The sequence below is a fragment of the Lissotriton vulgaris genome, chromosome 7 (genome assembly GCF_964263255.1).
Source record: "Lissotriton vulgaris chromosome 7, aLisVul1.2, whole genome shotgun sequence".
NCBI lineage: Eukaryota > Metazoa > Chordata > Amphibia > Caudata > Salamandridae > Lissotriton > Lissotriton vulgaris.
In genome coordinates this window covers 423724-449502 of record NC_141695.1, presented here as the reverse complement: position 1 = coordinate 449502, position 25779 = coordinate 423724, and the positions used below count along the sequence as shown (strand labels likewise).

The 25779-nt window shown below is 45.5% G+C and overlaps 1 protein-coding gene across 1 annotated transcript in view; it reads right to left on the bottom strand.

Moving 5' to 3' along the window:
- CLCN1 (chloride voltage-gated channel 1) overlaps nt 1–25779 on the bottom strand; it is a gene marked incomplete at its 5' end in the record, with an annotated part of 596613 nt that overhangs the window by 149165 nt on the left and 421669 nt on the right. Inside the window, one exon of the mRNA XM_086928421.1 lies at nt 10022–10106. Coding sequence (XP_086784547.1) covers nt 10022–10106 — 85 coding nt within the window. The remainder of the gene's footprint in view (nt 1–10021; nt 10107–25779) is intronic.

The following is a 25779-nucleotide window of genomic DNA, read 5'->3' as shown; positions in this document are numbered from 1 at the left end:
AGTGCTCAGGGACTAGTTTAAACTAGGCAGAGGCCTCCCTGCCTTCAGAGAACAAAGGATTTTGGGGTATAAATATTGGGACCCAGTCCCACAGACTTTAGATCACTTCTGGAACAAGAAACCTTTCTGCCAAGGAGAAGAACCAAGGAAGCTGCAGGAGTTTGGACTGCCCCTCTGCCAGTGTGTTGTTTGCTGGGTTGGCCTGCTGTGGTTGCTTCATTGCCAAGGGAAAGGAGAAGGAATTTTTAAGGACTTTCATTTATCTACAGAATATTCTCCAAGGGCTTGAACTGTGCTTTCCTCCTGCTGAAGTCTCAGGGCCAAAAGACTTCACATCCAGCTCCCTCCTGAATTTCCTTGCTGGGAATTCTGACTCCAGTCACTTGTGTGCCGCTGGGAGCTGGAAGCGCGACGCATCGAGAAGAAGCGTGTCGCCGCTGCTGCTGAAATCGTCGCAACGCCGTAGAAGCGTGCTTTCGTTGCATCTCCCTGGAAGCGTGTGTCCATCGAAGCTGTCTGCTGTCGCATAGCCGGAGAAGCGCAACGCATCGAGAGAGCCGTCATCGCATCACTGGAGAAGCGCGTCGCAGGGCCTGTCGCGGCTCCAAAGTACAGAGTTGTCGCAAGGTTGCCAGGGCGTCATCGCATCGTCATCGCATCACCGCATCAAGGGCGCCATCTTCTCATAACGCAACTGGATCATCGCATCGCATCAAGGCGCCATCTTGCGCACCGCAACGGGCCCGCAGAACGAGAATCCACGCATCACCTCTGCACCTGCAAGAAGCATGACGCATCTCCTACTCTGCGCAAGCATTGAGGCACGACGCATCATCTCCCCCGGATCTCGGAACCAACACGTCTCCCCTTTTGCGAGCCTTTTGTTTACTTTGCTTGACGCATTCAGGTACTTTGTTGAGAACTTTGCCGCATTTATCATTACCTCGAACTAAGAGACTTTAATCATCTTTTAAGCAATCTTAAGTGTAGTATTGTGGATTTTTGTCGTTTGTGGTCTTGTGTTTAAGCCTATATAAAGAATACTTATTTCTATAAAACCTGTGTTGTGTCCATCTGTAGTGTTAACACTGTATTACTGTGTATATTCACAAATGCTTAACACACTGCCTCTGAGATAAGCCTGTCTGCTCGTGCTAAGCTACCAAGGGGGTGAGCAGGGGTTATTAAGGAGTGTAATCCCCTTATCCTGACTTAGAAGTAAGGGTCCCTATTTGGACAAAGGTGATAACCATTGCCAACTAGAGACCCCCAGATCTAACAGTAAGGATGAGTAGTTATGATGAGTGGAAGGAGGAGGAGCAGGGCACAAGTCCTAAAAAATGAAGTGGGGGACTTTCCTAGTTAATCAGAATGCAAGTGACATCACAGCCTGTGAAATCACAGTGTGTGACATTGTGGCACCTGACCTGACATCACTGCGCGTGACATCACAGCACATGACATCACATGAAGTGGCATCACAAGAAGTGACACCAGATCCTGAGCCCTCACATATATGTTTAACGTGTCTATCATGAGTACATGGGAGCACATTTCGAGTATATAGGGAAAAACCCCCTCATTTAGGCAGAAGAATCAGACTTTTGTAAAGTACACATAAAACACCGTTGCCTTTTGTCAGCGTAAACTTCCTCTATCAATAGTGCTTTAAAAGAAAAAATAGTGGTACTTAAAGTGTTTTAAAGCCTCCTCAGGGCTAGTAAGCACTATATAAATTACATTTTTTGTGTAAATACCGGGAAAGACCAACACATCTGACATTCTTACAGTGCATGCAACAAAGTGAAAAGCTGCCTCTCGTAAGTATGTGTGAAGTGCTAACAAGGTGTGAGCCTTTGTTTCTCCTCTGCTTCATTTGCATCAGGTGTGAGGCTCCAGACTGCTCCCAGCCAAGAGACTCGAACAAAAGGAGGCCTGATGACCCCTCAAATTTGGTCTTTGTTATGGGTCCAGAAGACGTCTTAATTAAGAAAGCGCCATCCCTGCCTGCAGGTTGTTGTGGATCGAAAGAAGACACCGTGAAGCACTCCTGAATGTGTCCCAGTGTTTGGAAATTACACCGGGACGAATTCAGCATATTTTTCAGTGGGGCCCAACTTCTTAGCAGGGTGGACGACGTCCACCCTGTGAAAATAATGGGTGGACGCGGTCCACCCGCATGTACCCCCGACTCGTGCCCTGATGAGGAGTGGTGATGAGCAGAAGGATGAGGAGTGGCGATGAGTGAAAGGATGTGGAGTGACGATGAGCTGTAGGATGAGGAGTGATGATGAGTGGAAGGATGAGGAGTGATAATGAGTGGAAGGATGAGGAGTGACGATGAGTGGAAGATGAGGAGTGACGATGAGTGGAAGGATGAGGAGAGATGATGAGCAGAAAGTGAGGAGTGACGATGAGCAGAAGGATGAGGAGTGACGATGAGCCGGAGGATGAGGAGTGATGATGAGCCGAAGGATGAGGAATGATGATGAGCGGAAGGATGAGGAGTGATGATGAGCGGAAGGATGAGGAGTGACGATGAGGAGTGACGATGAATGGAATGATGAGGAGTGACGATGAGTGGAAGGATGAGGAAAGACGATGAGTGGAAGGATGAGGAGAGATGATGAGCAGAAGGATGAGGAGTGACGATGAGCAGAAGGATGAGGAGTGACGATGAGCAGAAGGATGAGGAGTGACGATGAGCGGAAGGATGAGGAGTGATGATGACCGGAAGGATGAGGAGTGATGATGAGCGGAAGGATGAGGAGTGATGATGAGCAGAAGGATGAGGAGTGACGATGAGTGGAAGGATGTGGAGTGATGATGAGCAGAAGGATGAGGAGTGTTGATGAGCAGAGGGATGAGGAGTGACGATGAGTGGAAGGATAAGGAGTTATGATGAGCAGAAGGGTGAGGAGTGTTGATGAGCAGAAGGATGAGGAGTGATGATGAGCAGAGGGATAAAGAGTTTTGATGAGCAGAGGGATGAGGAGTGATGACGAGCAGAAGGATGAGAAGTGACGATGAGTGGAAGGATGAGGAGTGACGATGAGCAGAAGGATGAGGAGTGACGATTAGAAGAAGGATGAGGAGTGACGATGAGTGTAATGATGAGGAGTGATGATGAGCAGAAGAATGAGTAGTGACGATGAGCAGAAGGATGAAGAGTGATGAGCGGAAGGATGTAGAGTGTTGATGAGCAGAAGAATGAGGAGTGACGATGAGTGGCAGGATGAGGAGTGACAATGAGTGGAAGGATGAGGAGTGACGATGAGTGGAAGGATGAGGAGAGATGATGAGCAGAAGGATGAGGAGTGACGATGAGCAGAAGGATGAGGAGTGATGATGAGCCGAAGGATGAGGAGTGATGATGATCCGAAGGATGAGGAGTGATGATGAGCGGAAGGATGAGGAGTGATGATGAGTGGAAGGATGAGGAGTGATGATGAGTGGAAGGAGGAGGAGTGATGATGAGCAGAAGGATCAATCAATCAATCAAAGACATTTATTGAGCGCACTACCTACCCGTAGGGTCTCGAGGCGCTTGGGGGGGGGGAGGGGTGCCGCTACTGCTCGAACAGCCAGGTCTTGAGCTTCTTCCTGAAGGAGAGGTGGTCTTGGGTCAGGCGCAGGTCGGCCGGGAGGGAGTTCCAGGTCTTGGCGGCCAGGTAGGAGAAGGACCTTCCTCTTGTAGTGGCTCTGCGGATGCGTGGGACGGCGGCGAGGGCGTGGCTGGCGGATCGGAGGTGGCGTTTGGGAGCGTAGAAGTTGATTCAGTTGTTGAGGTAGCTCGGGCCTTGGTCGTGGAGAGCTTTGTGTGCGTGGGTAAGGAGGCGGAAGGTGATTCTCTTGTTGACCGGGAGCCAGTGCAGGTCTCTTAGGTGTCCGGAGATGTGGCTGTGTCGTGGGATATCGAGGATGAGTCTGGCTGAGGCGTTCTGGATGCGCTGGAGTCTCTTCTGGATCTTGGCGGTGGTTCCGGCGTAGAGTGTGTTGCCGTAGTCTAGTCGGCTGGTGACAAGGGCCTGGGTGACGGTCTTCCTGGTCTCTGTGGGGATCCACCAGAAGAGCTTCCGAAGCATGCGCAGGATGTTGAAGCACGACGAGGAGACGGTGTTGACTTGCCCGGTCATGGAGAGGGAGGAGTCCAAGATGAAACCCAGGTTGCGTGCGTGGTCAGTCGGTTTGGGTGCGGTGCCCAGGGCGGGGGGCCACCAGGAGTCGTCCCAGGCGGAGGGCGAGGAGCCCAGGATGAGGACCTCCGTCTTATCTGTGTTCAGCTTCAGGCGGCTCGTCGTCATCCACTCGGCTACCTCTCTCATCCCTTCGTGCAGGTTGGCTCTGGCGGCGGCGGGGTCGTTGGTCAGGGAGAGGATCAGCTGGGTGTCGTCGGCGTAGGAGATTATGTTGAGGTTGTGTTGGCGTGCGATGGCCGCGAGGGGGCTCATGTAGATGTTGAAGAGAGTCGGGCTCAGTGAGGATCCTTGAGGGACGCCGCAGATGACTTTGGTGGCCTCTGACTTGTACGGTGGTAGGCAGACTCTTTGTGTTCTTCCGTCGAGAAAGGAGACGATCCATTCCAGCGCCTTCTCCTGGACTCCGACGTTGCTGAGGCGCTGCACTAGGGTGCGGTGGCAGACCGTGTCGAAAGCCGCGGAGAGGTCTAGGAGGATGAGGGCCGCTGTTTCCCCGTTGTCCATCAGGGCTCGGATGTCGTCAGTGGCGGCGATGAGGGCGGTCTCGGTGCTGTGGTTGGTACGGAATCCGGACTGCGATGGGTCGAGGGATCCATTCGTCTCGAGGAAGGTGGCCAGCTGTTTGTTGACGGTCTTCTCGATGACTTTGGCTGGAAACGGGAGTAGCGAGATGGGGCGGTAATTCTTGAGTTCGGTGGGGTCTGCTGTAGGTTTCTTCAGTAGAGCGCTGAGTTCGGCGTGCTTCCAGCTCTCGGGGAAGGTGGCGGTGTCGAATGAGGTGTTGATGATGTCCCGCAGGTGGGGTGCGATGACAGCGTCGGCCTTGTTGAAGACGTGGTGAGGGCAGGGGTCGGTTGGAGATCCGGAGTGGACGGAGTTCATCGTGTGGACGGTGTCTTCGGTGTTGACCGGGGTCCAGGCTCGGAGGGTGGTGGTGGGTGGCGATGCTGCGGTCGTGGCGTGCGTCGGTTGAGTGCTGAAGCTGTAGTGTATGTCCGCGATCTTGTTGTGGAAGTAGGAGGCGAGGGAGTTGCAGAGGTCTTGCGAAGGGGTGATGTCGTTGTTTCCGGCGTTGGGGTTGGAGAGCTCTCTCACGATGTTGAAGAGTTCCTTGCAGTTGTGTGCGTTGTTGTCCAGTCTGTTCTTGAAAGCCGTTTTCTTGGCGATGCGGATCAGTTGGTGGTGTTTCCGGGTGGCGAGCTTGAGTGTGGTCCTGTTGTCCGGTGTGGGTTCCCTTCTCCAGGCTTTCTCGAGGGCTCGGCAGTTCTTCTTGGAGCTCTTGAGTTCGTCGGTGAACCATGGGGCTCTCTTACTGCCGGGTCTGCTGGGCGGGGTCCTCAGTGGGGCGAGTTCGTCTGCGCAGTTGCTGATCCACTTCGTGAGGTTGTCGGCGGCCTGGCTGGGGTTCGCTGAGCTGGCCGGAGGGTTCTGGCTCAGGGAGGCGGCGAGCTGGTCGGCTGTGATCTTGTTCCAGCTTCTTCGGGCGACCCGTTACTGGTGGTGGTGGGTCGTCGTTCTTCTGAAGGTGAAGTGGATGCATCTGTGATCTGTCCAGTGGAGTTCTGTGGCGTGGCTGAAGGCGATGTCTTTGCTGGATGAGAAGATGGCGTTGAGTGTGTGTCCGGCGAGGTGGGTGGGGGTGGACACCAGCTGCTTGAGTCCGAGGTTGGCGAGGTCGTCGAGCAGGGTGCTGGTGTTGCAGTCGTTGTTGTTCTCCAGGTGGAAGTTGAAGTCCCCCAGGAGGATGTAGTCAGCGGAGGGGAGGGCGTGCGGGCTGACGAAGTCGGCGATGTCCTCGCTGAATTGAGTGCGTGGTCCCGGAGGTCGGTAGATCAGGGTGCCTCTGAGGGTGGTCTTTGGGTCGGTGTGGATCTGGAAGTGCAGGTGTTCGGCGGAGGGTGGGGTGTTGTCGGTGCTGGTCGTGATGCGGATGGTGTTTTTGTGGATGATGGCGATGCCTCCTTCCACCTGGTTGGCGTTGCGGTCCTTCCGGGTGATCTTGTATCCTTCCGGGATGGCGATGGCGATGTCGGGCGCTGAGGAGGCGTTCATCCAGGTCTCCGTGATGAAGGCAACGTCAGGGGCTGTGGTGTCAAGGATGTTCCAGAGTTCGATGGCGTGTCTGTGGACGGAGCGGGTGTTGAGCAGGATGCACTTGAGGTGGGTGTTGCTGGTGTTCGGCATGGCAGGTGCAGGTGCTGGTGCCGGGCAGATCCGGATGCAGTGAACTTGCAGGCGTGGCAGCTGAAGGGTCCGTGGGTGTGCTTCGGAGTAGCTCGGTAGCATCCTGGGATTCGGCCGGTGTTGAGTGCGATGAGTGTTGCGGCGTCGTAGGACTGTCGGGTCGTCTTCCGTCGGTGGGGTGCAGGGGTGGATGAGGAATGATGAGCAGAAGGATGAGAAGTGATGATGAGCAGAAGGATGAGGAGTGTTGATGAGCAGAGGGATGAGGAGTGACGATGAGTGGAAGGATGAGGAGTGATGATGAGCAGAAGGATGAGGAGTGACGATGAGTGGAAGGATAAGGAGTTATGATGAGCAGAAGGTTGAGGAGAGATCATGAGCGGAAGGGTGAGGAGTGATCATGAGCGGAAGGGTGAGGAGTTATGATGAGCAGAAGGGTGAGGAGTGATGATGAGCAGAAGGATGAGGAGTGATGATGAGCAGAGGGATGAGGAGTGATGATGAGTGTACTAGTCTGTGCCTGTAATAGGCATGCACCATGGCGTGAAACCTGCTGTGTCCCTCTCTGTTCAGCTCCTGTACTACTCTAAAACCTCATTATAAGGTCTATGATTGCAGAGATTTCTCAATAAGAGAGAGGCAAGCAACTGAGAGGTCAAAAGCCTCTAGGAAGTTAGAAGTGAAACTATGAGGCCCAATGAGCCGAGCATAAGTTTTACGGCAGGCTCTGGGGTCTCTGGTGGCCACAGCTACATACCCCATTACATGTATCCTCAGGAGCGTTGTCTTATCTTCATTTTATTCCAGGAAAATCTCCTTGGGAGGAAAATAGCCATGCAGCGTACTCTATGTCTGTTGTGAATGGTGCACAGTCAAAATATTGATTCCTAATTATCGATTTACATTAATATTGAGTTTAAAATATCGAAGGTGAAGAATATCGAAGTCAAGAATATCGTTGGACAGAATATCGACCCTAAGGTAAGTAATATCGATTTTTTTTATATCGATGTAACTAATATCGCAGTTAGTAATACAATATCAATTATATTGATGTTACTAATTTCAATGTTACTAATATCAATATTTGTTTGTTGTTATGTATTTTATTATGCATTTTATATGTATGTGTTATATGTTTTTTAAAGTATTTTATTTGTTTTAAATTATATGTGCACTATTTTTTGTATATTAAAAATGTTATTTTTAATTTTATGTTTTAGTACTGGAGCGGGTTGTGGGTTTATAGGGGAATAGGGTGGGAAGTAATTTAATTATAGTAAATTAATTATTAATTTTTAGTAATTGTAATTTAATTTTAATACATTTTTGCTTTTAAGTTCTGTAGCAGGTTGTGGGTTGGTAGGGGAATTGAGTGGGAAGTAATTTAATTGTAATTAAGTTTATGTTTATGTTTATGTTTCTGAAATTTTTATTGCGCGCAAATACCCGAGGGTGTCTCGGCGCAGATCGGACTCCTGAGATGAAACTACCTTAAAATCATTGATCAAATAACCACGTTTTCAGGAGTTTTCGTAAGATAGTGAGGGTTGGGCTGGTTTTGATGGACAAAGGAAGGGAATTCCACAGCCTGGGGGTGGCTACCATGAAACGCCTGTCTCCCCAGCTGGCGGTTCTGGTAAGCGGGACAGCAAGAAGATGGGTTCTAGCAGAACGAAGGTATCTTTGTAAATACTTATTTCTTATTAGTATTGATATTTTTTTATTTCTAATTAATTATTAATTGGTAAGTAATTATTTTAAGTGCTAATTAATTTTTTTAATTGGTAATTAAGGTTTGTAATTGGTAATTACATTTTGTAATTGGCAATTGATTTTTTGTTATTGGTAACTACGTTTTTTAATTGGAAATTACATTTTGTAATTGGCAATTCATTTTTTTTAATTGGTAATTAAGGTTTTTAATTGGGAATTAAATGTTTTAATTGGCAATTAATTTTGTAATTGTTAATCAATGTTAAATTATCAATATGTTTAAAAAAAATGTTTGTGTTAAATATTTATTATTTGGTAATTTATATTTATTAATTCATATATATTGGTATTTATTGTTAATTTATTGTTAATTAATTATTCAATTTTAAATATATTTTTAGTAATTATTAATGGATATTTTCAAATGATGTAGAGTTATTTAAAAACTTAAATTTTTAAATATTTTATTTACAACAATTATTTATAAGTATGTTATATTTAACTTCTACGCTATCCAATGCTTTCCCTATTGTTGCACTCTCTGGAGTGGGAATAGTAATTTTTACCCCTACGCTATCCAACCCTTTCCCTACTGTTGCACTCTCTGGAGTGGGAATAGTAATTTTTACCCCTACGCTATCCAACGCTTTCCCTACTGTTGCACTCTCTGGAGTGAGAATAGTAATTTTTACCCCTACGCTATCCAACGCTTTCCCTACTGTTGCACTCTCTGGAGTGGGAATAGTAATTTTTACCCCTACGCTATCCAACGCTTTCCCTACTGTTGCACTCTCTGGAGTGGGAATAGTAATTTTAAGTTCTATGCTATCCAACATTTTTATTACTGTATTTTTTACTTATGGATTTTGAATAGTATTTTTATTTAGTTATTTAATTTTTTTTGTATAAATTTAGATAATGTAGTGTATAATTAATTTAAAACATATTAAAGGTATATTTAATTTTTTTCATTTATTAAACGTAATTCTTTACTTTTTATTGATGTTTTTGTTTTACGTTTGTAAATGTATTTGTAATTTATAATATTTTTTATTGATTTATAAATTATTAAAATAAGTATTACAACTAATTAAGTATGTATATATTATATATTTTATGTATATGTTTAATTCATGTATTAATAATATATATGTATTATTTATGAATTTTAAACATTATTAGATATTTTTAATGATGTTTATTTTATTTACTAGTGTTATCAATAAACTTTATTCGGGTCACATAATAGGAAACTATAAAAGTTACAAGTTACAGATACATTGTGGCCCTCATTAAAAATACATGATACGTATTGAGGTAAGTATAAAGTCCCAGACATCCAGTACATAAGTTCCAATATACGTTCAATAAATAGGCTGTAGGGAGTACATTACAGTAAAAAAGATAAAAACAAATTATTTGATGAAAACTGCTTCAGCCAGTTTTCTTTAAATATCCAGGCATTTTCTATACCTTAATGAGCATTTCAAGAATCCAACCACAAATGGGATACATTCTGGTTTTAACATTTGTAGATAATAAAGTGCGGGGCGTACCTGTGTAAAATTTAGCTTTTTTAAAAGATATTTTAAAAAATGCTTCCTAGGTGTTTCATAGAATTTACAAAAAAACAAAGTGCAGCAGTGTTATTTACTTTATTTTACATTTATATTTTTACAGAAAAAAACACGATATTTTTAACATCGATATTTTTAACATCTATATTTTTCTCTCGATATTTATGTACTTACCATGTTGTAGATAGGATGTCGATTTTCTTGCCTTCGATATGTATGCATCGATATTTCTGTAGGTCGATATTTTGTAGGTCGATATTTTGACAGTGATTTGTTGTGAATCTTAGTTATAACCTTGGACAAAGCTTGCGCTATGTAAAACTGCCCACACCCTCCAGCACTTACCCAATGACGGCGAAGGCCGGCAGCTCCTGCAGGTCAAAGGGGAACTCCATGCGGAAGTTGGTTCTGAAGAGGGCAGTTATGGTGACTGTGGAGAGAGAGAGATGTGGTGATAAGAAAGGGGAAGGAGGGACAGAGAGGAGAGGATGGAGGGAGAGGGTAAGGAGGGAGGAAGAATTGGGGAGAGGGGAAAGCAATAGACAGATAGACTGAGGTGGGAGAGGAAGAGCAGTGGTTTTGACTGGAGAAAGAAAGATGCTGTGAGACTCACATGAAGAAGAACACAGAGAGAAGGGGCAGAGCTGTGGAGAGTAGGGCAGTGTTGGTAGAAAGGATGGGCAGGGTTCGGGAGAGCAGCAATGGAGGTGAGGAATGAGGCTAAAAGACAGAGAGAGTATGGACAGTGCAGGAGAGAAAGGGCTGAGGAGAACATTAGTGAAGAGGCAGGTCACTTACAGCTAGAGAAGGGCAGTGTCTGGAAGAGGGTGGACATGTAATGAGGCTCCTGGATACAGATGTATCTTCTGGTGATAGTAAGGGGTCGAGTCACTATGCCACGCACAGCTTACCAGCTATCACCTCTTTACCTTAATGCAGAGATGAAACCCCTGGACTTACTACAGGACTTCTAATGGCACCTATACGCCGCCCTTTGAGCCCTAGCATTGGAATCCCTCACACTCTCCAACCATAGCGTCTTTGTCATCAGCCAAGTGTAGGTCGTGGTGTCTCTACAACACACAATAGTGTGTCCAGCCATCGGTTCTTGGTCATCGGTTGAGTGTATTTTGTGGAGTTATTATCAAACACAACAGTGTCTCCACTCCAGCTATTGTTTCTTGGTCATCAGTCGAGTTTCAGTTGTGTGGTCACTCTATCCCACTGTAGTGTTTTCAGCTATTGCTTCTTTCATTAGTTGAGTGTCGGTCATGGAGCCACTATAACATATAGAACTTCCAGCCATCACTACTTGGTCATCAGTTGAGTGTTGATCATGGGGTTTTTTGTAACACACTATAGGGTCTTCAGCCATCGCTTCTTTTTCATTGGCTAATTATTGGGCGTGCAGTGGTTATAACACATTATGTAGTTTCCAGTTATCACTTTTTGATCGCCAGCTGAGTGTCAGATGTGGGTCAATAAAACACTCAATAGTGTCTCCAACCATTATTATCGGTCATCAGTTCAAAATTGGTCATCACCATAATACATAGTGTCTTCAGACATCGCATCTTGGTCTTTATTGCTTTCGTGGGGTCGCTATAACACACAATAGTGTCTCTAGCCAACGCTTCTTGGTCATTAGTTGAGTGTCTTTTGTGGGGTTAGTATTACACATGACAGTGTCTCCCACTGTCACCTCATGGTCATCAGTCAAGTAACAGTCCTGGGGTCACTATAACACACTATAGAGTTTCCAGTCATAGCTTCTTGGTCATCAGTCGAGTGGTCATGGGGTCGCTATAGCGCACTATAGGGTCTCCAGCGGTCGCTACTCGGTCATCAGCTGAGTGTCTTTCGTGGGCTCGTTTTAGCACATTATAGCGTCTCCAGCCATCAGTTCTTGGTCATCATACAAGTGTCAGTCGTTGGATTCCTATAACACACTATAGCCTCTCCAGCCATAGTTTCTTGGTCATCAGTCAACTGTCGGTCTTGGGGTGGCTATAACACAATATAGCGTCTCCACCTATCGCTGCTTGGTCATCAATGGAGTGTTGGTCATGGGGTCGCTATAGCACACTATAGAGTCTCCAGCCATCGCTTCTTGGTCATCAGTTGAATTGAGGAAAATTAAATTTTGGCCATGTTGTGTTCCCTAGCGCGTACCCCACCGACTCCATGTACCAGCTTAGAGTGCATGTAACTTCCCTCCTGTGCCAGCTATGAAGACGCAAATACATTTGCGTCCACCGTTAACATGTCCTCTTTCAGATCCACCATGAATGGATTATATAGTCCGTTCCTAAGTATGCTATGCCACCGTCTTTTTGTAGTACACTTTTCATGTATTCCTGCTCTAGCAAGAGTAGGCCCTGAATTCCTGCCATCTGAACCTCTTTTGTGGCTCCTGACTCTGCCCAGGCTACCTCTGTACTCGTGAACTCTGTCCTACTTTCAGCGCGGCCCCTCGCGCTCAGCTCAAGCCTGCTTTCTGCCAAGACTGACTATAACCTTCGAGTTATCTGTTCCGCTCCCCGAGAATACATTCCTGCCTACTAGATCCTGTAAACATCCTCCTCAGCTGCAGAGCCAAAGGGCCGACCTGTCTTAATGCAAGTAATTCATAGCCTCTGTTGCCATACTCCCATGGAAGGCCCCGTGCCCCACGCTTCACATGTAGACACTCAGGCGCTTATACACGCATCCACAGTTAGCATAGAATAGCTTCTGCCCTAGAGACCTTTCCGCCCAGATAGTATAGTTCCTAAACATCAGATATCAGATATGATAGAAGTACAAGTTGATCTGACATGCCAGACTTCTGTCTCTTTCCATCAGTTTAAATGTCAAGTCCCCTGCACCCCGTCAATCACACGTCATGCAGCTGCGCGCGCATCCAAGCTTCCGATTTCTGCTGACATTGCAACATTCTGTTAGCACCACCCCTTGGTGCCACCCACTTGCGTCACCTATCAGTGACGTTTCTAGCACACACCTCTAGTTCACGCCTAGTTCACGCCTCTTGCTCACGTACTAGTACCACGTGTATACTGTTATCTTGTCTTCTCTCAGCTGTTACGCCTCTTACATTGACTCCTATGGTATAAATCAAGTATATAAGCTATGTATTGTTAATAAACGGGAGCGCTCTATCCCTTCTGACACCCCTGTGGTGGTCAGAACATGATATCCTGATTCCTTTATGAGGAATAAAACCCTTAGAAACTCTAACACCACGGACTCTGTTTTCTTTCATTCCGATTGAGTTATTATTGATTAAGTACTTACCTGCATAGAAATTAAGAGAGTAAATTAATTATTTACGTCATTTTGGCGCCCGAACAGGGACCCCTCCCCCACCTCACGCGCCGGTTGGTGCGTTGCAAACTCTGCCCCCTGCCATCAGTTAGACGGAACACACGTGTACTGGCAGGATTTCCTGCATCTCCCTCTGACCCACGGAGGTGACGAAGACTGCGATCAGTGCCCAGACGAGGCGGTGAGGAGTGCGGAGGATCCCGACCAGAGCCCAGCCGAAAGAAGCAAGGTCCGAGGTGTGAAGAGGCCCACCAGTTTTCCGAAGTTTTCCGAAGTTTTCCCGAAGTTTTCCGAAGTTTTCCGAGTCGAGTCCAGTCGAGTTTTCCGAGGCCTTCTGTTTCCGTGCTTCCCGGTGAGTACCATTGCTGGGTCGTATCTAGACGGGTTTGGGTACGCAAGTCCGGTCTGCACTGTTTTTAGGCAGTGTATCTGTACTGTTTAGCAGTATATCAAGTATTCCGAATTTCTGCACTGTTACACCAGTGTATCCGTACTGTTGAGCAGTACATACAGTATAGGGGGTAGTCATCTATGTCTTCAATGTTTTTATGTGATTAATGTTGTGGTATGAATGTGACTGTTTAAACGTGTATTATTGTGTTTCTCGTATAATATAGCTGTCAAAAGTATTAAGGAATAAGGATCTAGCATTCTGTAATAAGTAAGCAAGATGCCGTTCTTCAACAAGTTAAAACAGATAGGAACTAGGAAAGGGTTACTGGAGGAAGAAATTCCTATCCCCCCTAGGGACACTCCAGGCAATTTTATGTACCAGAAGCATGGCATAGATGCCATATTATATCTAGATTTATGGGCCGATTACACCAAACACCTAGACGAAAGACACAGATGGCCTGTTACCGGAACGTGGGATGCCGAGTGCATTATGAGGGTAGAAGAAGCATTATGGAAAAAGAAAGCTAGACAATCTCAGAAGGACGCCATAGAATTTTGGCGTAAGGAATCACGTAAGCGTGCTGACAAAGCACTCCGTAGAGAAGACAGACTTAAAGAATCAGACAAAGACCAAGAAAACGAATTAGTTACTGAAGGGATCCGAGTAAAAACAGAACAAATAGACCGTGCCCGAAATAATCTTGTAAACGGTATGTATCTTGCAGCAGATGGCACATCTGAAACTGAATCAGAAATACCGAAAAACTTACCGACACCATTAGTTCCAACTAAAGTAATGCATAAAACTACTAAAGACATATTCTTAAATTCATATCTAGAGGATGTAGCACCAGCTTATACCAATCTGCCTGTTCGTGCCCTGCCTACTGACAGGGATGGGGGTGGCACTGCGCCCCCAGATAATGTCCCGCCGGTACCACGACAGACCTCCCCTGTTCCGCCAGCTCCGCCACTTCCCGTACTTAAAACAGACCTACCGAAACCAGTCCTACCTGATCCTACTAAACGACAAATTCAGACTCAGATCCAGACTCCGCGGAGAGATAATGCTCAAGCATCCGCATCAGGAGGTGCGACTGCGGGTCTTCAGACCCCGCCACCGACACACAGATTGCATTTAAGGGACACACAGAATCCTTTCCAGTCTCCCTACTCATCCCGGCTTGACGCATTCAAAGATAAGATGTCAGTTTGCAGATATGATCCAGTACCCGGAAAAGACGATTTAATGATATTAGCATCACTACGATTAAGATCTGCCACCGATAACTTGCTATGCTATGTAGGAATGCAGGAAACTCTCGACAGACTATATAAGTTCATACTGACAGGGAAAGACCCCGACAGTGTCAAAGCTGCCATGCATAAACAGAAAGTTGACATTCAAGCACAGATATTACGATTTTTCATAAATTGTGTAATAAGAGAACGAGACAGGCCTGGGACAGATCAAAGTGAGTTAGACGCATTAAACAAGTGGGGTCAAAATATAGCCGAAGGAAAGCATGATAAGGGGGCTTGCATAGCCAGTATGTCCCAGAAAATTAGAAAGGCAGTATTGACTGCACACCAGGAAGAGAATGATAAAACTTCCTCCGAGGAGGAAGATGAACATGAAGCATCAGGAAAATCTACAGATACTATAGCATATGTAGGTAGGGGAGCCTACCTTAGGAAAGGCATCCGTCCGGAGAGCAAGAGAGTTCTTTTCTCTGCTTTAACAAATCCGAATTCTTCTGAACATCAGTTCCAGGAAACTGATAAAAGGCTTCGAGACCGAATGGGGTACCATGTACTCAATTCTATGGATGAACAGGAACTAGCCCGGTCAGCCGTGTTATGGGCCGAAAACACAGACATATATAATGATGACACATTAGTACAGACATTCTTGAACCTTTCCCCGGAAGAGCAGAAAATAGCAGGTGTATACATGATTCAGCACCTCCTCATCAAGTTCAGAAACCATCATTCTGATCCAGGTCCCTTACATGAAACATTAGAAGCACTACTCATGGATAGATGGAGAGGTTTTAGTACCAAATTAATACAAATAATTCTAGAACAACGACGTAAGTATTACACCTTCCTGAGCTCTGAATATGTTCCCGCCCCGCCTCCAGAAAGAAAAACGTACCACATGCAATGCGGTGGTGGCATTGAAAGTCAGAATCCCTTACGAGAAGTACACCCAGTTATGGGTGAGGACCAACGCTTGAAGCGTGTGTATGTTCACACACCACTAACTAAGTTAGAACTGTTAGAAATGAAGAAATTAGTTCCGTGCCATGATAAAGACCCTGCAGGTTTTCATAGAGAGCTTAAAGACATGTTACTGATGGGAGATTACACGTATGATGATATTATGAAAATGTTGAAAGTACTTTTGCCCACGGGCATTTACGAGAAATTAAAGGAAAAGGATTGGGAGGTGGGAGAGTCAAAGATAGCATGGACAGAAATAGAAGACGAAGAAAGCAAACGAGTCCCAGGGGTAGGCCTTGGGGACAAGACTAAAGCATTACCAGGTTTAATAGTACAGGTTTTGCCAAGATTATTGACAACAAGAAAGGAAGATTGGGACGCAATCTCGTCCTGTAAACAGAAACAAGATGAGGATACTAGTGACTTTTATTCAAGATTCGAGAAATGTTTCATTATCAATAGTGGTCTAAAAACTAGTAGCGAGTCATATCCACACCTTTTTGTGACAAAATTAGTCGAGAATGCCCTACCATTAGTCAAAAATAGAGTATACAAAGTTGAAAGTACTTGGCAGGCAAATACGCCATCCCAGATGTTACAAATGTTACAATATCACCAGAACAGAATTAGGGAAGAACAAGATCAGGAACAGAAATGTATGAAAGACACAAAAATGAAAATGTTAGTAGCTCAGACGATTCCAGCCGACGGTCATAGAAAAGGTGGGGCCCAGACAAATCATTCTGCCGCTCCCGTTAAAGGGACATGTAATTATTGCAAACAGCCAGGTCACTACGTACATGAATGTCCAGTCCTGAAACATAACATCGAGACAGGTAAAACTAAAGAAAGACCGCGTCCGCCTAGACATGAACAGGGTCATCAACAGACCTCACAGAACGAACAGCCAATACAGAATACACAGCTTATGCATGATCAGTCCCATACAGTACAGACAGTAGCAGTACCGCAGCCACAGCATGCCCAGACACAGCCCGCCGCCGCAACTCGGCAAGTCTCACAACAGATGTACCAGTATGCCCAGTCGGCATATCCAGATTATCAGCGATATACATGAAACAGCCTGGGGAGGGAAAGTGATTTGCCTCTTATTGAAATTCCTGTAGATCAAGAAGGTCCTTATGTACACAGTCACGTATTAGGAAAAGACAGAAAGTTTTTAATTGACACAGGGGCAAGTCGCACTACTATAAGTCACAATGAAGTCCCAGGGGCACCCCTCTCAGGCTCACAGAATGTTTCCCTTGGTTTTTCAGGACAGCCTATTGTAAATGAAGTATCGGAACCAGTACCACTAGCTGTGGGTCCATTATCTCGAGTTACAGATTTGTTACTTACGAAATCATGTCCAGAAAATCTGTTAGGAATTAAAACACTGAAAGCTCTAGGAGCTATTATATGCTGTTCCCCGGAGGGAGTTAGACTCTTTCTACGGGATTTCAAGGGTCATTATGTTCTACGTGACTTTGATGTCAGATTGAAAAATGTACCAGATCACTTATGGGCAAAAGGCCCAGCTGATGTAGGTTGTATGCATATCACTCCATATCGTGTTACACTCAAGACAGGAGTTGTTTTACCCAGAATCAGACAATACAAGTTACCACCCGATGCTGTAGTGGCTTTACTGAAAATAATTGAAGAGCTTATTGCCCAGGGAGTGGTCGTAGAAACCGACTCCAATATCTGTAATTCACCCATCATTCCAATTCTTAAACGTACAGACCGCAATGCACCGCCAGTATATCGGCTGGTGATTGACCTTCGAGAGCTGAATAAATGCATTGTACCACAGTATCCTGTGGTCCCCGATATCTCCTCCCTGTTGACTGCTATTGATTCAGAAGCAACGTTCTTTACTGTAATCGATCTCAAGAACGCTTTCTTCAGTGTACCTATTGACCCGGAGAGCCAATATCTCTTCGGATTCAGTTTAAATGGACGAAGTTTCAAATTTTTCCGCGCACCTCAAGGATTTACAGAAAGCCCCAGCATCTATAGTCAAGCACTGAAAAGACAACTAGATTGTATCCAAATGCCAGTTAATACCGCTTTACTGCAATACGTCGATGATCTACTGATCACCGCACGAAGTGAGCCCGAATGTGAACAAGCATCACTAACAGTTTTGCATTTCCTAGCCGACAAGGGACACAAGGTGTCTCCTTCGAAGCTACAATTCTGTGTTCAGCAAGTTGTGTACTTGGGTCACTTGCTGTCCAAAGTGGGGAGACAGCTCACTCCCGATCGCATTCAGTTAATTGTAAACATGCCACGACCCCAGACACAAAAGGAAGTGCGGGCCTTCATAGGCCTCACCTCGTACTGCAGACAATGGATTCCTCAATATGCATTTCTAGCTAAACCACTCATCCAGTTAACGACACAGGAGGCTGCAACTTCCATTGCCCTCCCTTGGACTCAGGAACACACACAAGCCTTTGAGGAATTAAAGAAAGCTTTATGCCAAGCACCAGTTTTAGCAACACCATGTTGCTAACACTGGTTTACACTTTTTGTTACAGAACGTGACGGTACAGCGTTGTCTGTCCTCACTCAAGATCAAGCAGGTTCACATAAGCCTTGCGCTTATTTTTCAAGCACATTGGATTCAGTAGCACAGGCACTCCCTGCATGTTTAAAGTCCGTAGCAGCAACAGCGTTAGCAATAAGACAAAGTGATTCAATTGTTTTAGGACATCAGTTAACAGTACAAGTCCCACATTCTGTCGAGGTTCTGTTAAACAGAACCCAGACTCAACACTTGACTATAGCACGACTGACAGGTTACGAATTGACATTATTCCAGCCACACATAGAAATCAGACGCTGCAGTATCTTGAACCCAGCAACACTGTTACCTACAGTTATGACAGATCCAGCTCCACATGATTGTATAGAGATCATTAATGCAGTAACAAAGCCCAGACGAGATTTAACAGATGTTCCATTGACAAATCCAGACCTGACACTTTATGTGGATGGTTCATGTATGAGAACAAGTACAGGAGAGTTAGTGGCCGCGTATGCCGTGACCACTGAAACTGAAGTTAAAGAAACACATCGTATTGATACACTGTCTGCTCAAGCGGCAGAGCTCCTTGCTCTGACCCGAGCCTGTATTCTAGCCAAGAACAGAAATGTTAACATATACACTGATTCCCGTTATGCGTTCGGAGTCGTACACGACTTCGGCATGCTCTGGCAAGAAAGAGGTTTTCTGACCTCTCATGGTACAAAGATACAGCATGGTCCTCTCATTCAAGCACTGTTAGAAGCAATACATCTGCCTTCAGCCATATCCGTCATGAAGTGTAAAGCACATACTAAAGCCACAGATTCTGTTTCCCAGGGTAACGACCTGGCAGATCAGACCGCAAAACATACAGCACTGACTCACACTCAGACAACTGACACGACAAAGACAACAGATCCGACAAACTGTATGACAGTCAGAGATCCCACACTAGATGTTATTGACATTCAGACACATGCTACTGCAGACGAAATAAAGAAATGGATCGAACTAGGAGGGATCCAGACAGATCAAGGTTGGATGACGAAGGGAAAATCTACATGGTTTCTCCCTGACTCTATGGTTCAAGTCATGATAAATACAGCACATAGTCCTGCCCACCTAGGAGAGAAAGCAATGCTAGATAGTTTGCAAAATCTCTGGAACAATAAACACTTACGAGCAGCAGCAAAACAGAAAGTGCGTACTTGCATGATCTGTTGTCAGTTCAATCCAGGTAAAAGCGTCCCTGTAGAGCAAGGTGGATTTCATCCTCCCGATCACCCTTTTGAAGTCCTCCAGATGGATTATATCCAGATGGACCGTTGTCGAGGATTTAAATATGTTCTCGTAGTTGTCTGTGCTCTGTCCCGCTGGACCGAAGCATACCCAGTCCCAGATTACACTGCTCCGACCACTGCCAAACAGTTGGTTCGTGAATTCTTCCCACGATACGGCATGCCTCGTGTCGTGTACTCAGATAACGGTCAGCCATTCTCATCCGAATTAATGAAGCAAGTTTCCTTGTTACTGGGATACCAGTGGAAGTTCCATTGTGTCCGACATCCAGAAGCAGCAGGCCTTGTAGAAAGGCATAATCAGACATTAAAGATCAGCCTTGCCAAAATATGTCAGGACAAAGGGGTCGACTGGATAGTCGCCCTGCCAGTGGCACTATTCTATATGAGAATGGTCGCCCATTCGAGATCAGGGCTATCTCCGTACGAGGTGGTCTTTGGCAGACCACCGAATATGTGGGGGACGCCCGTTCCTAAAAAGATTACTGATGTTGATTCTAATATGTTGACAGATTACCTTGCCTCCTTGATGTCTGCACTCCAATCATGTCGTTCACAGGTTGCCGCAGCCTTGCCTGACAACACTGATGTGAAGCCGCATGACGTCCGTCCCGGGGATATTGTCCTCGTCCGAAACTTCGACAGGAAAAGTCCGTTGGAGCCCCGCTGGAAGTCTCCGAAGACCGTTCTCCTTACTACAAAGACCGCAGTCAAATTGGAAGGCAGAAAGGGGTGGGTCCACCTAAGCCATATCAAAACATTCCCAGGACTGAAACCGGAACAAGACACACCCACCCCCACCAAAGACTGTGTTACCAAAGACTTTACCGAATCCAAACGAGAAAAAACTCCTCAAGAACAATATCGTATGAAATTGCGATCTAGCAAGTCAGACAGTTTAATTGTTTAAGTCCTCCCCTAGGTGAATCGGTTAAATAGTTTCTGACATGTATCCCCTAGATCGAGTTAGAGAGAGAGAAGAAAAGAAAAGTACATATTGCAAATCACTTCGTAGTCACTGCATAGTGACACTAATAATCATGTTTATTCTCAGTGTTTTAATTATTATTGCTAGCATCTTATTACCTATCTACTATCCTATTTTCAAGCGTGAACAATCTGCTTACAATGTCTCTGCTGAACACACTTTTAGTGAGTTACCTCCTCATGAGCTTTCCTACAGACTCGCGCTGCGCAACAATACATTCATTAGTATGTTACATCATTCTCATCAAACTAACAATGCTACAAATTGCTGGATATGTGGTCGACTCCCTCCCTACCAGAATTACAAGGGAGCCCTGCCTCTCTTTCCTTACCCGTTCTCTCACAATGGCTCCTGTGGAGCATGGTTTAAGATAATTAATTCTTTAGATCCCGACATTGCTGTTTTCGATGGGGGTTGGGTTTGGGGAAACCTGAACTTGGTCCTACTAGACGTCTGTTACCCGGATAAGGAGGGACTCCCCACTAGAATCGGAACTGATCTAGAAAATGAAGTGTATGGATTAGGTAATTATACAATTAGCCTTATGATTCTTACTGTCGAATCCGAAGCCCCACCAGTTCCACCTATTATGTCAGTACTGCCAGTCACTGGTGAATTATGTATCAAGAAGAAAGGTTCCGTACACTTAGGTCATAGTAAGTGCACTACTGTGGTCGAATTCAGTGATGATGGAAAATCGTCCTTTAAAGCTATCAGTCATTCTTACTTTGTTTGTGGTCATACCGCATACATACGTCTACCTCCAGATTGGGATGGTACCTGTTACATTGCATTCCTCCTGCCACCTGTTTTTCTAGCTCCTCCTGATTACCATAGAAATAGCAATCTAGTAAAGAATAGACCCAGAAGAGATGCCCCACTTGTCGACTACACAGAAACGGCATGGGAACAGTACACTGACGTTAATAAAGGATTCTTTTTCTTTTTAGGACCTGTCCAGAATAGTAAATTAATACGCAGATTAACTAGAACACTTGAAGCCGTAGTAAATGAAACTACCTCCGCCTTAGGTAACTTAACAGAAGAGCAGTCCGCTATGCGGGTTGTTGTCCTTCAGAATCGTCTTGTAATTGACGTCATCTTGGCAGATAGAGGTGGAGCCTGTAAGGTCATCGGGTCAAGCTGCTGTGTTTTCATTCCACAAAATGCACCATCTGTATATCAAGCTATCACCCGTCTTCATAAAATTGCAAATCAGATACATCAGAATCCAGGCACCTGGACTTGGTCCGGTTGGTTCTGGACAACGTTAACAGCTTGGGGATGGAAGATCCTATCCTTCCTAGGCATTGGCCTAGTCCTAGTATTCAGTTGCTGCCTGTGCTTGCAGTGTGGGCCAGCGATTTGTGGACTGTGTGCCACTTCTTGTATTGAACATTCCAGTTTTCATTCAAAACGTAACCGAAAGAAAGAAGAACAAATGATGTTACAAGAACAGACTGATCGATTCATGAGGATCGATATTTCATGAAGGGTCCGTAGGGAACAAGGAGGGAATGAGGAAAATTAAATTTTGGCCATGTTGTGTTCCCTAGCGACCCCACCGACTCCATGTACCAGCTTAGAGTGCATGTAACTTCCCTCCTGTGCCAGCTATGAAGACGCAAATACATTTGCGTCCACCGTTAACATGTCCTCTTTCAGATCCACCATGAATGGATTATATAGTCCGTTCCTAAGTATGCTATGCCACCGTCTTTTTGTAGTACACTTTTCATGTATTCCTGCTCTAGCAAGAGTAGGCCCTGAATTCCTGCCATCTGAACCTCTTTTGTGGCTCCTGACTCTGCCCAGGCTACCTCTGTACTCGTGAACTCTGTCCTACTTTCAGCGCGGCCCCTCGCGCTCAGCTCAAGCCTGCTTTCTGCCAAGACTGACTATAACCTTCGAGTTATCTGTTCCGCTCCCCGAGAATACATTCCTGCCTACTAGATCCTGTAAACATCCTCCTCAGCTGCAGAGCCAAAGGGCCGACCTGTCTTAATGCAAGTAATTCATAGCCTCTGTTGCCATACTCCCATGGAAGGCCCCGTGCCCCACGCTTCACATGTAGACACTCAGGCGCTTATACACGCATCCACAGTTAGCATAGAATAGCTTCTGCCCTAGAGACCTTTCCGCCCAGATAGTATAGTTCCTAAACATCAGATATCAGATATGATAGAAGTACAAGTTGATCTGACATGCCAGACTTCTGTCTCTTTCCATCAGTTTAAATGTCAAGTCCCCTGCACCCCGTCAATCACACGTCATGCAGCTGCGCGCGCATCCAAGCTTCCGATTTCTGCTGACATTGCAACATTCTGTTAGCACCACCCCTTGGTGCCACCCACTTGCGTCACCTATCAGTGACGTTTCTAGCACACACCTCTAGTTCACGCCTAGTTCACGCCTCTTGCTCACGTACTAGTACCACGTGTATACTGTTATCTTGTCTTCTCTCAGCTGTTACGCCTCTTACATTGACTCCTATGGTATAAATCAAGTATATAAGCTATGTATTGTTAATAAACGGGAGCGCTCTATCCCTTCTGACACCCCTGTGGTGGTCAGAACATGATATCCTGATTCCTTTATGAGGAATAAAACCCTTAGAAACTCTAACACCACGGACTCTGTTTTCTTTCATTCCGATTGAGTTATTATTGATTAAGTACTTACCTGCATAGAAATTAAGAGAGTAAATTAATTATTTACGTCAGAATGTCGGTCATGGGGTTGCTATAACACACTATAGCATCTCCTACTGTTGCTTCTTTGTCATCAGTCGAGTGTTGGTCATGGGGAAGCTATAACATTCTAAAGCCTCCACCCATCGCTTCTTGGTCATCAGTCAAATGTTGTTCACAGGGTTCCTATAACACACTATAGCAACCCCAGCCATTGGTTCTTGGTTATCAATAGAGTGTCTGTCATTGGATCGCTATAACACCTTATTGAGTCTCCAGCCATCGCTTCTCGATCATCAGTCGAATGTCGGTCATGGGGTCGCTATAACACATATAAGCATCTCCAGCCATTGCTTCCTGGTCATCAGTTGAGTGCCAGTCATGGGGTTGCTATAGCACACTATAGCATCTCCAGCTATTGCTATTGCTTCGTGGTCATCAGTCAAGTGTTGGTCGTGGGGTCACTATAATACACTAGTGTCTACAGCCATTTGATCTTCGCTGTCAGTTGAGCGTCAGCCATGGGGTTGCAATAACAAATATGGTCTCCAAATATTGCTTCTTGGTCATTAGCTGATAACTGGTCATGGGGTCACTATAACATATAGAATCTCCAGCTATCACTTCATGGTCATCAGTTGAGTGTTTGTGATGGGTTGTTGTAACACACAATAATGTCCCCAGCCATTGCTTCTTGGACATCAGGTGAGTGTCTTTTGTAGGGTTGCTATGACACACAATAGTGTCTCCCGCCATCACTTCTTGGTCATCAGTTGAGTGTCAGTCGTGGGGTTGTTATAAAACACAACAGTGTCTCCAGCTGTAACTTCTTGGTCATCACCGAGTGTCGGTTGTGAGGTTACTATAACACACTGTATTGTCTTCAGTAGGGGTGGGCGGAATTAGCATAATCGTGTTACGCAAATTTTGGACAATTTTGCATTCTCCGCGGAACGCGAAATTACCCAAATTCCGCAAATTCCGCGAGAGGAACAGAATTTGCTGCCCAGGCCTAGTCTCCAGCCATCATTTCTTTGTCATAAGTTGAGAGTCAGTGGTGGGGTTGCAATAACAAATACTGTCTAAAACTACTGCATCTTGGTCATTCCCTGAGTGTCGGTCATTGGGTCACTATAATATATAGAATCTCCAACCATCACTTCTTGGTCATCAGTTGAATATTTTTTGTGGGGTCGATATAACACACAATAGTGTCTCCAGCCATCGCTTCTTGGTCATCGGTTGAGTGTATTTTGTGGGGTTATTATGAAACATAACAGTGTGTCCAGCTATCGCTTCTTGGTCATAAGTCGAGTATCAGTTGTGGGGTCACTCTACCTCACTGTAGTGTTTTCAGCTATTGCTACTTGGTCATTAGCTGACTGTTGCTCATGGGGCTGCTATAACATATGGAATCGGTCATGTAGCCGCTATAACATATAGAATTTTCAGCCATCACTGCTTGGTCATCAGTTGAGTGTTGGTCATGGGGTTTTTGGAACACACTATAGTGTCTTCAGCCATCACTTGGTCTTCAGTTGAGTGTTGGTCATGGGGTTGTTGTAACACACTATAGTGTCTTCAGCCATCACTTGGTCTTCAGTTGAGTGTTGGTCATGGGGTTGTTGTAACACATTATAGCGCCTCCAGCCATCGCGTCTTGGTCATCAGTTCAGTGTCAGTCGGGGGGTCGCTATAACACACTTTTGTGTCCCCACCCATCACTTCTTGGTCATCAGTTGAGTGTCTTTTGTGGGGTTAGTGTAACACACAACAGTGTCTCCTGCTATCGCTTCTAGGTCATCTGTCAAGTGTCGGTCATGGGGTTACAATATCACATTGTGGTGTCTCCAGCCATTGCTTTTTCTTCAGTTGAGTGTTTGTCATTGGGTTATTGCACCCACTATACTGTATCCAGCTATCACTTCTTGGCCTTTAGCTACCTATTGGCCGTGGATAGGTTATAACACCTTATGGAGTCTCCAGTCATCACTTTCTGGTCATCGGTCGAGGGTCAGATGTGGGTAACTAAAACATACTATTGTGTCTCCTCTCCAGCCATCACTCCTTGGTCTTTACTTGAGTACCAATGGTAAACTCGTCATAACACATTACAGGGTCTCAAGTCATCAGTTCTTAGTCATCAGTTGAGTATCGGACATGGAGTTGGTGTAACACATTCTAAACTCTCCAGCCTTCATCTCTTGCTCATCCTTTGATTGTCAATTATGGAATTGTTGTACCACATTATAGAATCTCCAGACATAACCTCTAGGTCATTATGATTTTGCCTTCCATTGAGTAGTAACAATGGGGTTTTAAACATTCAACACTTGGTGTCCGGTTGTCAAGCGATGGCATCTCCAGACACACGTCTTTGTCTTCCGTAGATAAGCAAGGGTGTGGCCCAAAAGCATGCCATGGGGTCTTGGACCCGCACCGCTTGACTTGCAGAATCTCCTTACATCACCCATGTGACCCCGGCAGTCACCTTTTGGCTTTTTGTTTAACATCAGTATCGGAGTTTCCGACCCTTGCACAGATGTTTCATCCTGCCTTGCCCTTCGGTTCAGCAGTGAAAATGAAGTCCTCAGGGAACAACATAGAACCTTCCAATGCCTTTACAACCATTATATGACATCATA